Source organism: Mixophyes fleayi, chromosome 3 (assembly GCF_038048845.1).
Source record: "Mixophyes fleayi isolate aMixFle1 chromosome 3, aMixFle1.hap1, whole genome shotgun sequence".
In the NCBI taxonomy this organism is placed as follows: domain Eukaryota; kingdom Metazoa; phylum Chordata; class Amphibia; order Anura; family Limnodynastidae; genus Mixophyes; species Mixophyes fleayi.
Genome location: NC_134404.1, coordinates 347,699,080 through 347,715,560, shown reverse-complemented (window position 1 = coordinate 347,715,560; position 16,481 = coordinate 347,699,080). Strand labels below are relative to the sequence as shown.

The 16,481-nt window shown below is 44.3% G+C and overlaps 1 protein-coding gene across 1 annotated transcript in view; it reads left to right on the top strand.

Annotated features, from left to right (window-relative positions):
- Nucleotides 1–16,481, top strand: part of POLH (DNA polymerase eta) — a 33,802-nt gene that overhangs the window by 3,788 nt on the left and 13,533 nt on the right. Inside the window, exons 3-10 of the mRNA XM_075204494.1 lie at nucleotides 7,715–7,849; nucleotides 8,158–8,384; nucleotides 8,721–8,890; nucleotides 9,141–9,244; nucleotides 9,796–9,915; nucleotides 10,419–10,542; nucleotides 11,417–11,482; nucleotides 11,574–11,746. Of these exons, the coding sequence (XP_075060595.1) occupies nucleotides 7,715–7,849; nucleotides 8,158–8,384; nucleotides 8,721–8,890; nucleotides 9,141–9,244; nucleotides 9,796–9,915; nucleotides 10,419–10,542; nucleotides 11,417–11,482; nucleotides 11,574–11,746 (1,119 nt within the window). The remainder of the gene's footprint in view (nucleotides 1–7,714; nucleotides 7,850–8,157; nucleotides 8,385–8,720; nucleotides 8,891–9,140; nucleotides 9,245–9,795; nucleotides 9,916–10,418; nucleotides 10,543–11,416; nucleotides 11,483–11,573; nucleotides 11,747–16,481) is intronic.

The window sequence follows — 16,481 nt, the reverse complement described above, 5'->3', positions numbered from 1 at the left end:
TGGGGGGAAGAGAAGTATTAGAACACGAGGACATGTACTGACACTGGGGGGAAGAGAAGTATTAGAACACGAGGACATGTACTGACACTGGGGGGAAGAGAAGTATTAGAACATGAGGACATGTACTAACACTGGGGGGAAGAGAAGTATTAGAACACGAGGACATGTACTGACACTGGGGGGAAGAGAAGTATTAGAACACGAGGACATGTACTGACACTGGGGGGAAGAGAAGTATTAGAACACGAGGACATGTACTGACACTGGGGGGAAGAGAAGTACTAGAACACGAGGACATGTACTGACACTGGGGGGAAGAGAAGTATTAGAACACGAGGACATGTACTGACACTGGGGGGGAAGAGAAGTATTAGAACACGAGGACATGTACTGACACTGGGGGGAAGAGAAGTACTAGAACACGAGGACATGTACTGACACTGGGGGGAAGAGTAGTATTAGAACACGAGGACATGCACTGACACTGGGGGGAAGAGTAGTATTAGAACACGAGGACATGTACTGACACTGGAGGGAAGAGAAGTACTAGAACACGAGGACATGTACTGACACTGGGGAGAAGAGAAGTATTAGAACACGAGGACATGTACTGACACTGGAGGGAAGAGAAGTACTAGAACACGAGGACATGTACTGACACTGGGGGGAAGAGAAGTATTAGAACACGAGGACATGTACTGACACTGGGGGGAAGAGAAGTATTAGAACACGAGGACATGTACTGACACTGGAGGGAAGAGAAGTATTAGAACACGAGGACATGTACTGACACTGGGGGGGGAAGAGAAGTATTAGAACATGAGGACATGTACTGACACTGGGGGGAAGAGAAGTATTAGAACACGAGGACATGTACTGACACTGGGGGGAAGAGAAGTACTAGAACACGAGGACATGTACTGACACTGGGGGGAAGAGAAGTATTAGAACACGAGGACATGTACTGACACTGGGGGGAAGAGAAGTATTAGAACACGAGGACATGTACTGACACTGGGGGGGGAAGAGAAGTATTAGAACATGAGGACATGTACTGACACTGGGGGGAAGAGAAGTATTAGAACACGAGGACATGTACTGACACTGGGGGGAAGAGAAGTACTAGAACACGAGGACATGTACTGACACTGGGGGGAAGAGTAGTATTAGAACACGAGGACATGCACTGACACTGGGGGGAAGAGTAGTATTAGAACACGAGGACATGTACTGACACTGGAGGGAAGAGAAGTACTAGAACACGAGGACATGTACTGACACTGGGGGGGGGGAAGAGAAGTATTAGAACATGAGGACATGTACTGACACTGGGGAGAAGAGAAGTATTAGAACACGAGGACATGTACTGACACTGGGGGGAAGAGAAGTATTAGAACACGAGGACATGTACTGACACTGGGGGGAAGAGAAGTATTAGAACACGAGGACATGTACTGACACTGGGGGGAAGAGAAGTATTAGAACACGAGGACATGTACTGACACTGGGGGGAAGAGAAGTATTAGAACACGAGGACATGTACTGACACTGGGGGGAAGAGAAGTATTAGAACACGAGGACATGTACTGACACTGGAGGGGAAGAGAAGTATTAGAACACAAGGACATGTACTGACACTGGGGAGAAGAGAAGTATTAGAACACGAGGACATGTACTGACACTGGGGGGAAGAGAAGTACTAGAACACGAGGACATGTACTGACACTGGGGGGAAGAGAAGTATTAGAACACGAGGACATGTACTGACACTGGAGGGAAGAGAAGTACTAGAACACGAGGACATGTACTGACACTGGGGGGGGAAGAGAAGTATTAGAACATGAGGACATGTACTGACACTGGGGGGAAGAGAAGTATTAGAACACGAGGACATGTACTGACACTGGGGGGAAGAGAAGTACTAGAACACGAGGACATGTACTGACACTGGGGGGAAGAGTAGTATTAGAACACAAGGACATGCACTGACACTGGGGGGAAGAGTAGTATTAGAACACGAGGACATGTACTGACACTGGAGGGAAGAGAAGTATTAGAACACGAGGACATGTACTGACACTGGAGGGAAGAGAAGTATTAGAACACGAGGACATGCACTGACACTGGGGGGAAGAGTAGTATTAGAACACGAGGACATGCACTGACACTGGGGGGAAGAGTAGTATTAGAACACGAGGACATGTACTGACACTGGAGGGAAGAGAAGTATTAGAACACGAGGACATGTACTGACACTGGGGGGGAAGAGAAGTATTAGAACACGAGGACATGTACTGACACTGGGGGGGAAGAGAAGTATTAGAACACGAGGACATGTACTGACACTGGGGGGAAGAGAAGTATTAGAACACGAGGACATGTACTGACACTGGAGGGAAGAGAAGTATTAGAACACGAGGACATGCACTGACACTGGGGGGAAGAGTAGTGTTAGAACACGAGGACATGTACTGACACTGGAGGGAAGAGAAGTACTAGAACACGAGGACATGTACTGACACTGGGGGGGAAGAGAAGTATTAGAACATGAGGACATGTACTGACACTGGGGAGAAGAGAAGTATTAGAACACGAGGACATGTACTGACACTGGGGGGAAGAGAAGTATTAGAACACGAGGACATGTACTGACACTGGGGGGAAGAGAAGTATTAGAACATGAGGACATGTACTGACACTGGGGGGAAGAGAAGTATTAGAACACGAGGACATGTACTGACACTGGGGGGAAGAGAAGTACTAGAACACGAGGACATGTACTGACACTGGGGGGAAGAGAAGTATTAGAACACGAGGACATGTACTGACACTGGGGGGAAGAGAAGTATTAGAACACGAGGACATGTACTGACACTGGGGGGGGAAGAGAAGTATTAGAACATGAGGACATGTACTGACACTGGGGGGAAGAGAAGTATTAGAACACGAGGACATGTACTGACACTGGGGGGAAGAGAAGTATTAGAACACGAGGACATGTACTGACACTGGGGGGAAGAGAAGTACTAGAACACGAGGACATGTACTGACACTGGGGGGAAGAGAAGTATTAGAACACGAGGACATGTACTGACACTGGGGGGAAGAGAAGTATTAGAACACGAGGACATGTACTGACACTGGGGGGAAGAGAAGTACTAGAACACGAGGACATGTACTGACACTGGGGGGAAGAGTAGTATTAGAACACGAGGACATGCACTGACACTGGGGGGAAGAGTAGTATTAGAACACGAGGACATGTACTGACACTGGAGGGAAGAGAAGTACTAGAACACGAGGACATGTACTGACACTGGGGAGAAGAGAAGTATTAGAACACGAGGACATGTACTGACACTGGAGGGAAGAGAAGTACTAGAACACGAGGACATGTACTGACACTGGGGGGAAGAGAAGTATTAGAACACGAGGACATGTACTGACACTGGGGGGAAGAGAAGTATTAGAACACGAGGACATGTACTGACACTGGAGGGAAGAGAAGTATTAGAACACGAGGACATGTACTGACACTGGGGGGGGAAGAGAAGTATTAGAACATGAGGACATGTACTGACACTGGGGGGAAGAGAAGTATTAGAACACGAGGACATGTACTGACACTGGGGGGAAGAGAAGTACTAGAACACGAGGACATGTACTGACACTGGGGGGAAGAGAAGTATTAGAACACGAGGACATGTACTGACACTGGGGGGAAGAGAAGTATTAGAACACGAGGACATGTACTGACACTGGGGGGGGAAGAGAAGTATTAGAACATGAGGACATGTACTGACACTGGGGGGGGAAGAGAAGTATTAGAACACGAGGACATGTACTGACACTGGGGGGAAGAGAAGTATTAGAACACGAGGACATGTACTGACACTGGGGGGAAGAGAAGTACTAGAACACGAGGACATGTACTGACACTGGGGGGAAGAGTAGTATTAGAACACGAGGACATGCACTGACACTGGGGGGAAGAGTAGTATTAGAACACGAGGACATGTACTGACACTGGAGGGAAGAGAAGTACTAGAACACGAGGACATGTACTGACACTGGGGGGGGGGAAGAGAAGTATTAGAACATGAGGACATGTACTGACACTGGGGAGAAGAGAAGTATTAGAACACGAGGACATGTACTGACACTGGGGGGAAGAGAAGTATTAGAACACGAGGACATGTACTGACACTGGGGGGAAGAGAAGTATTAGAACACGAGGACATGTACTGACACTGGGGGGAAGAGAAGTATTAGAACACGAGGACATGTACTGACACTGGAGGGGAAGAGAAGTATTAGAACACAAGGACATGTACTGACACTGGGGAGAAGAGAAGTATTAGAACACGAGGACATGTACTGACACTGGGGGGAAGAGAAGTATTAGAACACGAGGACATGTACTGACACTGGGGGGAAGAGAAGTATTAGAACACGAGGACATGTACTGACACTGGGGGGAAGAGAAGTATTAGAACACGAGGACATGTACTGACACTGGGGGGAAGAGAAGTATTAGAACACGAGGACATGTACTGACACTGGAGGGAAGAGAAGTACTAGAACACGAGGACATGTACTGACACTGGGGGGGGAAGAGAAGTATTAGAACATGAGGACATGTACTGACACTGGGGGGAAGAGAAGTATTAGAACACGAGGACATGTACTGACACTGGGGGGAAGAGAAGTACTAGAACACGAGGACATGTACTGACACTGGGGGGAAGAGTAGTATTAGAACACGAGGACATGCACTGACACTGGGGGGAAGAGTAGTATTAGAACACGAGGACATGTACTGACACTGGAGGGAAGAGAAGTATTAGAACACGAGGACATGTACTGACACTGGAGGGAAGAGAAGTATTAGAACACGAGGACATGCACTGACACTGGGGGGAAGAGTAGTATTAGAACACGAGGACATGCACTGACACTGGGGGGAAGAGTAGTATTAGAACACGAGGACATGTACTGACACTGGAGGGAAGAGAAGTATTAGAACACGAGGACATGTACTGACACTGGGGGGGAAGAGAAGTATTAGAACACGAGGACATGTACTGACACTGGGGGGGAAGAGAAGTATTAGAACACGAGGACATGTACTGACACTGGGGGGAAGAGAAGTATTAGAACACGAGGACATGTACTGACACTGGGAGGAAGAGAAGTATTAGAACACGAGGACATGTACTGACACTGGGGGGAAGAGAAGTATTAGAACACGAGGACATGTACTGACACTGGAGGGAAGAGAAGTATTAGAACACGAGGACATGCACTGACACTGGGGGGAAGAGTAGTGTTAGAACACGAGGACATGTACTGACACTGGAGGGAAGAGAAGTACTAGAACACGAGGACATGTACTGACACTGGGGGGGAAGAGAAGTATTAGAACATGAGGACATGTACTGACACTGGGGAGAAGAGAAGTATTAGAACACGAGGACATGTACTGACACTGGGGGGAAGAGAAGTATTAGAACACGAGGACATGTACTGACACTGGGGGGAAGAGAAGTATTAGAACATGAGGACATGTACTGACACTGGGGAGAAGAGAAGTATTAGAACACGAGGACATGTACTGACACTGGGGGGAAGAGAAGAGAAGTATTAGAACACGAGGACATGTACTGACACTGGGGGGAAGAGAAGAGAAGTATTAGAACACGAGGACATGTACTGACACTGGGGGGAAGAGAAGAGAAGTATTAGAACACGAGGACATGTACTGACACTGGGGAAAAGAGAAGAGAAGTATTAGAACACGAGGACATGTACTGACACTGGGGGGAAGAGAAGAGAAGTATTAGAACACGAGGACATGTACTGACACTGGGGGGGAAGAGAAGTACTAGAACACGAGGACATGTACTGACACTGGGGGGAAGAGAAGAGAAGTATTAGAACACGAGGACATGTACTGACACTGGGGGGGAAGAGAAGAGAAGTATTAGAACACGAGGACATGTACTGACAGTGGGGGGAAGAGAAGAGAAGTATTAGAACACGAGGACATGTACTGACACTGGAGGGAAGAGAAGTATTAGAACACGAGGACATGTACTGACACTGGGGGGGAAGAGAAGTATTAGAACACGAGGACATGTACTGACACTGGGGGGGAAGAGAAGTATTAGAACACGAGGACATGTACTGACACTGGGGGGAAGAGAAGTATTAGAACACGAGGACATGTACTGACACTGGGAGGAAGAGAAGTATTAGAACACGAGGACATGTACTGACACTGGGGGGAAGAGAAGTATTAGAACACGAGGACATGTACTGACACTGGAGGGAAGAGAAGTATTAGAACACGAGGACATGCACTGACACTGGGGGGAAGAGTAGTGTTAGAACACGAGGACATGTACTGACACTGGAGGGAAGAGAAGTACTAGAACACGAGGACATGTACTGACACTGGGGGGGAAGAGAAGTATTAGAACATGAGGACATGTACTGACACTGGGGAGAAGAGAAGTATTAGAACACGAGGACATGTACTGACACTGGGGGGAAGAGAAGTATTAGAACACGAGGACATGTACTGACACTGGGGGGAAGAGAAGTATTAGAACATGAGGACATGTACTGACACTGGGGGGAAGAGAAGAGAAGTATTAGAACACGAGGACATGTACTGACACTGGGGGGAAGAGAAGAGAAGTATTAGAACACGAGGACATGTACTGACACTGGGGGGAAGAGAAGAGAAGTATTAGAACACGAGGACATGTACTGACACTGGGGGGAAGAGAAGAGAAGTATTAGAACACGAGGACATGTACTGACACTGGGGGGGAAGAGAAGTACTAGAACACGAGGACATGTACTGACACTGGGGGGAAGAGAAGAGAAGTATTAGAACACGAGGACATGTACTGACACTGGGGGGGAAGAGAAGAGAAGTATTAGAACACGAGGACATGTACTGACAGTGGGGGGAAGAGAAGAGAAGTATTAGAACACGAGGACATGTACTGACACTGGGGGGAAGAGAAGTATTAGACCATGAGGACATGTACTGACACTGGAGGGAAGAGAAGTACTAGAACACGAGGACATGCACTGACACTGGGGGGAAGAGAAGTATTAGACCATGAGGACATGTACTGACACTGGGGGGAAGAGAAGTATTAGAACACGAGGACATGTACTGACACTGGGGGGAAGAGAAGTATTAGAACACGAGGACATGTACTGACACTGGGGGAAGTAGGTTCAGAGGAAATGTGAGGAAAAACTACTTCACAGAACGGGTAGTGGATAAGTGGAATAGCCTCCCTTCAGAGGTGGTAGAGGCTAAAAACAATTGAACATGCTTGGAATAGACATAAGGTTATCCTTACAAAGAATAAAGGATCAAACAGGGTTTGGGATTACCATAGGTTAAAAATTGGACAAACTAGATGGGTCAAGCAGTTCTCATCTGCCATGCAAATTCTATGTTTCTATGTCTCAATGGTCGTTACTTGGGTTGATTAGAGCTTTGCTGTCTCACCGGTCGTTACTTGGGATAACTCTGTTCTCCTTGCTGTAGAGTAATGTACATCACTGAGTCTGGAGGGAGATAGCTTTGACATGCTGTAGAGCGATGTAGTATTGCTGTGACTGGGTGGGAGTATGTTCTTTCTCTAGAGTGATATAATACTGCTGTGTCGTCTATTCTGTCATGCAGAATTATAGCTGTTAGCTATGAAGCCCGAGCTTTTGGGGTGACTCGGAACATGTTTGCCAATGATGCCAAGAAGCTATGTGCCGATCTGCAGCTGGCCCGAGTCAGTGAGGCGCATGGGAAGGCTGACCTCTCCAAGTGAGTGTTAGTAGACCACCCAGATTTATAAGTTAAATGTTCTAGAAATTCTTCCAGAGGTGTTTGGCTGATTTGTCTCTGACTAACTTTCCCCTGAGTCATTCAGCCAGTTTACATCCCCTAGATGTCTGATTGTTAATACTGTCCACAAATATGGCTATTGGGACATCAGAATTTAGGTAGCATTTGTCAACATGTCTGTTACTCTGAGAACTCATGAAATGGGAGCAGGTGTGTATGACTATATGTAGGACATGTCACTTATTATGGGTACGTCTGTTACATGAGATGTATGACGACACTTGCAGGTATCGGGAGGCAAGTGTGGAAGTTATGGAGGTCATGTCTCGATTTGCAGTGGTAGAGAGAGCCAGCATTGATGAGGCCTATATCGACCTGACTGACTCTGTGCAGAAACGGCTACGAGAGATGGCGGCCAGGCCTGTATCAGAGACTTTGCTGAAGACCACATATGTGCAGGGTTATCCTCACCTTCACCCATCAGCTGAACAGAACAGCACGGACCTAACAAAAGGTGACTCTCCCCATTGTATCACCGTCATCCATCTAGTTAATAACGGGGAGCCATGGCCTTGTCTGGTCAGAGGCACCCTCAGCTCCGTTTACATTTGTGTAATCTCAGGTTGTGGATCCTGGAAGAATCAACGTTGAGAGTGCGGGTGGGGGGACCGTTCTGTTAGTCGTGGGGAGGGGAATAGAGGTGACCTTCACCCTCGTCAGCATACCTACTGGTAGCCTTACCCCTCCAGTCCGCTGGGGTATAAGGGACAGTCAGTTCGGCAGTTACTGGATATAGATATATTAAATTCTATTGAACTCATGATCTGGGATTTTGTGTCCTGTCCCTCAGAGGAGCTGCGTCAGCTAGGGGTCGCGCAGTGGCTGTCTTCACTCCCTACCGGGGACCCTCAGAGCCCAGAGCTCCAGCTGACTGTGGGAGCCATGATTGTGGAGGAGATGAGATCAGCCATAGAGGAGGAGACCAGCTTCCAGTGCTCTGCTGGGATCTCGTACAACAAGGTGTGTACCGGCAGGAGAGACTTTACACCAAAGATTTATATATAACCATGACTGTAAATAATATACAGGAACGCAGCGTGTCCTGACATTCTAAGTACGGTGGTTTTAGGCTGCCATAGTGTTTCTTTTATCATTATGCATGCTCATTGTTTCCTTCTAGATATAATACACTGGGTTTACTAGAGTTAAAGAACCTAGTATTCACTGTTAGAATAACCACTGTTTCCCGGTGTCCTCTTCTCCAATCTAGATACTGGCTAAATTGGCGTGCGGGTTAAATAAACCAAACCGTCAAACCATCTTGTCCCAGGGCTCAGTGACGGAGTTGTTCAACCAGCTGCCCATCGGCAAAATGTAAGTCCTGAAGTGATAGTATACAAGTGCTCTCTATTTATGCTGTGTACAAAGGCTGGGGGCTGAGGTCTCCGTTGACCTGACGTAAAGTGAGAAGATCCTAATCTCACACATGGTTTTGCCAGCATAAAACTATCATTACCAATGTGCCTATCCCACCGTTCCTGTGCCGCCCAATCCAACACATAAGAGACCAGCCTGTCACTTCCTATACCCAGTCACATCAATCCTTTGTAATAGAGAATACAGCTGAACCTGTACCCTGTGCGCAGCAAACAGGAGGAACGGCTCTGGTGGTAACGGTAGTGGACACAAGGGAAGAGGCTCCTGTTTGTGAGCATAATTAGTTTTTTAGAACCTGCTGGAAGTCTTGGAGAGAGGTAGAGAGAGGGGGTGAGTTCCAGATAAGTGGCGCAGCACAAGAGAAGTCTTGGAGATGAAATTATAGAATCTTTTATTTTTTATTATATTTGTCTAAGAAGCAATTCTGTCTAAACTGTTGCTGTGGAGTGTACAACGCAACTGAGATGCCTAACAGTCTCTTCTCTTAGTCGGCATCTTGGAGGCAAACTTGGGTCATCAATCAAAGAGATCCTAGGTGTGGAATATATGGGTCAGCTCACCCAGTTCAGCGAATCCTATCTCCAGAGCCACTTTGGGGAGAAAACGGGGTAAGTAACATCGGTTGCTGTCTGTGTTCTGCATGTGTGCTTTCATGATAAGACATCTGCCTTCACTCATGCCTCCTTGTAAATATGACAAGTCAGAGTTAAGCCATCCACAAATGGGTCTTTAGCTTGGCCAAGTTGTTGACAAGGCCGAATTGCACAGATTCAGTCTCTCAGCAATCGGACCACAGTATACAATCATAAGGAACCTAAGTATACCAGCAGGTGGTCGTGAATCCAGCTGGAATCTCTCTGTTGTTAGGAGAATCTCTCATTTATTTCCTTGCTCTGTATGTCTGTGAGAGTCATGGAATCAGATACCGGTGATCTGTCATAGAGGGAAGCTCCATAAGCACCTCCAGAGAGAGACATTTGTGCACAATTACAGAAGTTATTCTATTCCGGTGTGTTGTTACTTCCCAACTCTTTGTTGTCTCACTAGTACAGTGACGAACATCCAGATAGTCTACACACAAATATGTTTCAGTCTGTGTTGTGTTGTGTAGCTCCTGGCTCTTCGCCCTGTGCCGCGGTATTGAGGATGAACCCGTGAAGCCCAGACAGTTACCCAAATCAATTGGCTGCAGTAAGAACTTTCCTGGGAAGACGGCGCTGTGCACTCGGGATCAGGTGGGTCTATCCGTGCCGTCTGGACACCTTCCAACGGCTCCTTTCATCAGTTCATCAGTTCATGTTATAATCTCAATACCCTCTCTGTACATTGCAGATCGCTAGGTTGTGTCCTAGAAGAGAGGAATAGAATAATGTCTGTGGCATCAGTCAGTCTGCTGGGGCCAGTCATGGTGTCCATGTGGGATGTGTGACCCTCAGCAAAGCGCTTTTTGTGTTTAATGTTTGAACCATCAGATAACTTCGCATTTGAGTCATATTGAGGTAGAGAAATATATAACTGAATAGAAAGGAGCGTTCAGGCTCTTTGCTCTCAGCCCTAGAAAAGACGTAGGATAGACCAGTAATTAATCATTCTGTCTCCTGTGGAGGAGGGGGGGGGTTCTGTATGTTTAAAACAGCCCAACTAAAGGGGCAATTGCAGAAACGGCACTAAGTAGTTAATCCTTATATATGTTCTAATATTCACATTAATAAGGCAGAGTTTATGTGAACGCACCTAGAGCTGGTGTTGGTTTTTTTTAGAAATATTTGATAAAAAATGTTTTGGTTTTTTTTTTAAATGAGGAACATTAACAAAACAAATAAACATGCAAAAACAAATCAACAATAATAAACAGCATCGATGTAGCCGGAAGCCATTAATGTATACAGCATCTGTATACGGCATAGATATAACACTACAAGTCCCAGCATCAGATGGTAGAAACACGACTCGGACACTGATATCTGGTAGATGAACACCGGTAGCAGCGGGTAATATCGATCTATATTCATCTCACGTGGAAAATATCACCAGCGTGTGGCCCCCGATCCTACGCAGTACTGCCCTCTGCGTACTGCCCATATAATACCAGGCTCCTCATTTCTACAGGTGCAGTACTGGCTCTTACAGCTGTGCCTGGAGCTGGAGGAGAGACTACAGAAGGACAGAGACACGGTGAGGACCCCAGACCCTGTATGTGTACAGTAAGTTGTATCACATCACCTCCGTATGTCCAACAATATCAGTGTGTGATCCTCCTACACAGAACCACAGAGTGGCCAAGCAGCTGACAGTGGGCTTACACCGCCAGGGAGACCCCCGGTCAAGCAGCATGTCCCGATGTTGTGCCCTCGCCCGCTATGATGCACAGAAGATCAGCAGCGATGTCTTTGTGCTACTGAAAAGCTTTAACACGGCAGGAGCCCAGCAAGCAGCATGGTATGTACTACATATCATACTGTCCTGTGGTATGTACTATATATCATACTGTCCTATGGTATGTACTATATATCCTGTCCTGTGGTGTGTACTATATATCATATTGTCCTGTGGTATGTACTATATATCATACTGTCCTGTGGTATGTACTATATATCATACTGTCCTGTGGTATGTACTATATATCATACTGTCCTGTGGTGTGTACTATATATCATACTGTCCTGTGGTATGTACTATATATCCTACTGTCCTGTGGTGTGTACTATATATCATACTGTCCTGTGGTGTGTACTATATATCATACTGTCCTGTGGTGTGTACTATATATCATACTGTCCTGTGGTATGTACTATATATCATACTGTCCTGTGGTATGTACTATATATCATACTGTCCTATGGTATGTACTATATATCCTACTGTCCTGTGGTGTGTACTATATATCATACTGTCCTGTGGTATGTACTATATATCATACTGTCCTGTGGTATGTACTATATATCATACTGTCCTGTGGTATGTACTATATATCCTACTGTCCTGTGGTGTGTACTATATATCATACTGTCCTGTGGTATGTACTATATATCATACTGTCCTGTGGTATGTACTATATATCATACTGTCCTGTGGTATGTACTATATATCCTACTGTCCTGTGGTGTGTACTATATATCATACTGTCCTGTGGTGTGTACTATATATCCTACTGTCCTGTGGTGTGTACTATATATCATACTGTCCTGTGGTATGTACTATATATCATACTGTCCTGTGGTATGTACTATATATCATACTGTCCTATGGTATGTACTATATATCCTACTGTCCTGTGGTGTGTACTATATATCATACTGTCCTGTGGTATGTACTATATATCATACTGTCCTGTGGTACGTACTATATATCATACTGTCCTGTGGTATGTACTATATATCCTACTGTCCTGTGGTGTGTACTATATATCATACTGTCCTGTGGTATGTACTATATATCATACTGTCCTGTGGTGTGTACTATATATCATACTGTCCTATGGTATGTACTATATATCCTACTGTCCTGTGGTGTGTACTATATATCATACTGTCCTGTGGTATGTACTATATATCATACTGTCCTGTGGTGTGTACTATATATCATACTGTCCTGTGGTATGTACTATATATCATACTGTCCTGTGGTATGTACTATATACCATACTGTCCTGTGGTATGTACTATATACCATACTGTCCTGTGGTATGTACTATATACCATACTGTCCTCTGGTATGTACTATATACCATACTGTCCTGTGGTGTGTACTACATATCATACTGTCCTGTGGTATGTACTATATATCATACTGTCCTATGGTATGTACTATATATCCTACTGTCCTGTGGTATGTACTATATATTATACTGTCCTGTGGTGTGTACTATATATCATACTGTCCTGTGGTATGTACTATATATCATACTGTCCTGTGGTATGTACTATATATCATACTGTCCTGTGGTATGTACTATATATCATACTGTCCTGTGGTACGTACTATATACCATACTGTCCTGTGGTATGTACTATATACCATACTGTCCTGTGGTATGTACTATATATCATACTGTGCTGTGGTATGTACTATATATCATACTGTCCTGTGGTATGTACTATATATTATACTGTCCTGTGGTGTGTACTATATATCATACTGTCCTGTGGTGTGTACTATATATCATACTGTCCTGTGGTATGTACTATATATCATACTGTCCTGTGGTATGTACTATATATCATACTGTCCTGTGGTGTGTACTATATATCATACTGTCCTGTGGTATGTACTATATATCATACTGTCCTGTGGTATGTACTATATATCATACTGTCCTGTGGTGTGTACTATATACCATACTGTCCTGTGGTATGTACTATATACCATACTGTCCTGTGCTGTGTACTATATATCATACTGTCCTGTGGTACGTACCATATATCATACTGTCCTGTGGTGTGTACTATATATCATACTGTCCTGTGGTATGTACTATATATCATACTGTCCTGTGGTGTGTACTATATATCATACTGTCCCGTGGTGTGTACTATATATCATACTGTCCTGTGGTGTGTACTATATATCATACTGTCCTGTGGTGTGTACTATATATCATACTGTCCTGTGGTATGTACTATATATCATACTGTCCTGTGGTGTGTACTATATATCATACTGTCCTGTGGTATGTACTATATATCATACTGTCCTGTGGTATGTACTATATATCATACTGTCCTGTGGTGTGTACTATATATCATACTGTCCTGTGGTACGTACCATATATCATACTGTCCTGTGGTACGTACTATATATCATACTGTCCTGTGGTACGTACTATATATCATACTGTCCTGTGGTATGTACTATATACCATACTGTCCTGTGGTATGTACTATATATCATACTGTCCTGTGGTGTGTACTATATATCATACTGTCCTGTGGTATGTACTATATATCATACTGTCCTGTGGTATGTACTATATATCATACTGTCCTGTGGTGTGTACTATATATCATACTGTCCTGTGGTATGTACTATATATCATACTGTCCTGTGGTATGTACTATATATCATACTGTCCCGTGGTGTGTACTATATATCATACTGTCCTGTGGTGTGTACTATATATCATACTGTCCTGTGGTGTGTACTATATATCATACTGTCCTGTGGTGTGTACTATATATCATACTGTCCTGTGGTGTGTACTATATATCATACTGTCCTGTGGTATGTACTATATATCATACTGTCCTGTGGTATGTACTATATATCATACTGTCCTGTGGTGTGTACTATATATCATACTGTCCTGTGGTATGTACTATATATCATACTGTCCTGTGGTATGTACTATATATCATACTGTCCTGTGGTGTGTACTATATATCATACTGTCCTGTGGTACGTACCATATATCATACTGTCCTGTGGTACGTACTATATATCATACTGTCCTGTGGTACGTACTATATATCATACTGTCCTGTGGTACGTACTATATATCATACTGTCCTGTGGTATGTACTATATATCATACTGTCCTGTGGTATGTACTATATATCATACTGTCCTGTGGTGTGTACTATATATCATACTGTCCTGTGGTATGTACTATATATCATACTGTCCTGTGGTATGTACTATATATCATACTGTCCTGTGGTACGTACTATATATCATACTGTCCTGTGGTACGTACTATATATCATACTGTCCTGTGGTACGTACTATATATCATACTGTCCTGTGGTACGTACTATATATCATACTGTCCTGTGGTACGTACTATATATCATACTGTCCTGTGGTACGTACTATATATCATACTGTCCTGTGGTACGTACTATATATCATACTGTCCTGTGGTACGTACTATATATCATACTGTCCTGTGGTACGTACTATATATCATACTGTCCTGTGGTACGTACTATATATCATACTGTCCTGTGGTACGTACTATATATCATACTGTCCTGTGGTACGTACTATATATCATACTGTCCTGTGGTACGTACTATATATCATACTGTCCTGTGGTACGTACTATATATCATACTGTCCTGTGGTACGTACTATATATCATACTGTCCTGTGGTGTGTACTATATATCATACTGTCCTGTGGTGTGTACTATATATCATACTGTCCTGTGGTGTGTACTATATATTATACTGTCCTGTGGTGTGTACTATATATCATACTCTCCCGTGGTATGTACTATATATCATACTGTGCTGTGGTGTGTACTATATATCATACTGTCCTGTGGTGTGTACTATATATCATACTGTCCTGTGGTACGTACTATATATCATACTGTCCTGTGGTGTGTACTATATATCATACTGTCCCGTGGTGTGTACTATATATCATACTGTGCTGTGGTGTGTACTATATATCATACTGTCCTGTGGTGTGTACTATATATCATACTGTCCTGTGGTGTGTACTATATATCATACTGTCCCGTGGTGTGTACTATATATCATACTGTGCTGTGGTATGTACTATATATCATACTGTCCTGTGGTGTGTACTATATATCATACTGTCCTGTGGTGTGTACTATATATCATACTGTGCTGTGGTGTGTACTATAGATCCATCTACATACAGCCGTCACAGTCCTTACAGTCGTGTGACTGCTGATACTTTTTATTTCACTTACACATACAGAATAAATGCAGGTACTGATACAATGTTACCGTCCCGAGATTATCTCTGCCCTGTAATTCACTTTATTATGACAGGACTCACCAGGAATCTATTCACCCCTGCGGAGACCGAAGCATAAACGCTACCACATGTCATTAGAGATAACTTTCACAGGGTTCAGCAATGCGCTGTTTTCTCAGGAAAGTGTAATTCCACATAGCCTATAAGTGTGGAGCTGTAAGGTCGCCGCTTGACCATGCTGCATTGCACTTTCTCTTCACAGACTACATTGTTTTCCTGTTAAGTCGTGTTTTTTAGGTATTTTGTCAGGTTTCTATGCACCCTGGAAATGGTTTTGATAACAAGCTTGGGACGTTGGAGAAATTAAATATTTCTTCCTCGTACCTATGTGCTTTGTAGGAACCTCTTTCTATCTCTACGTCTTTGCTATATAATAACCTGTGCTGGGTGGGCGAGGCTGTTTGGGGAGATGGCGGAGTTTTAGTTCTTCTGTCGTCCTCTA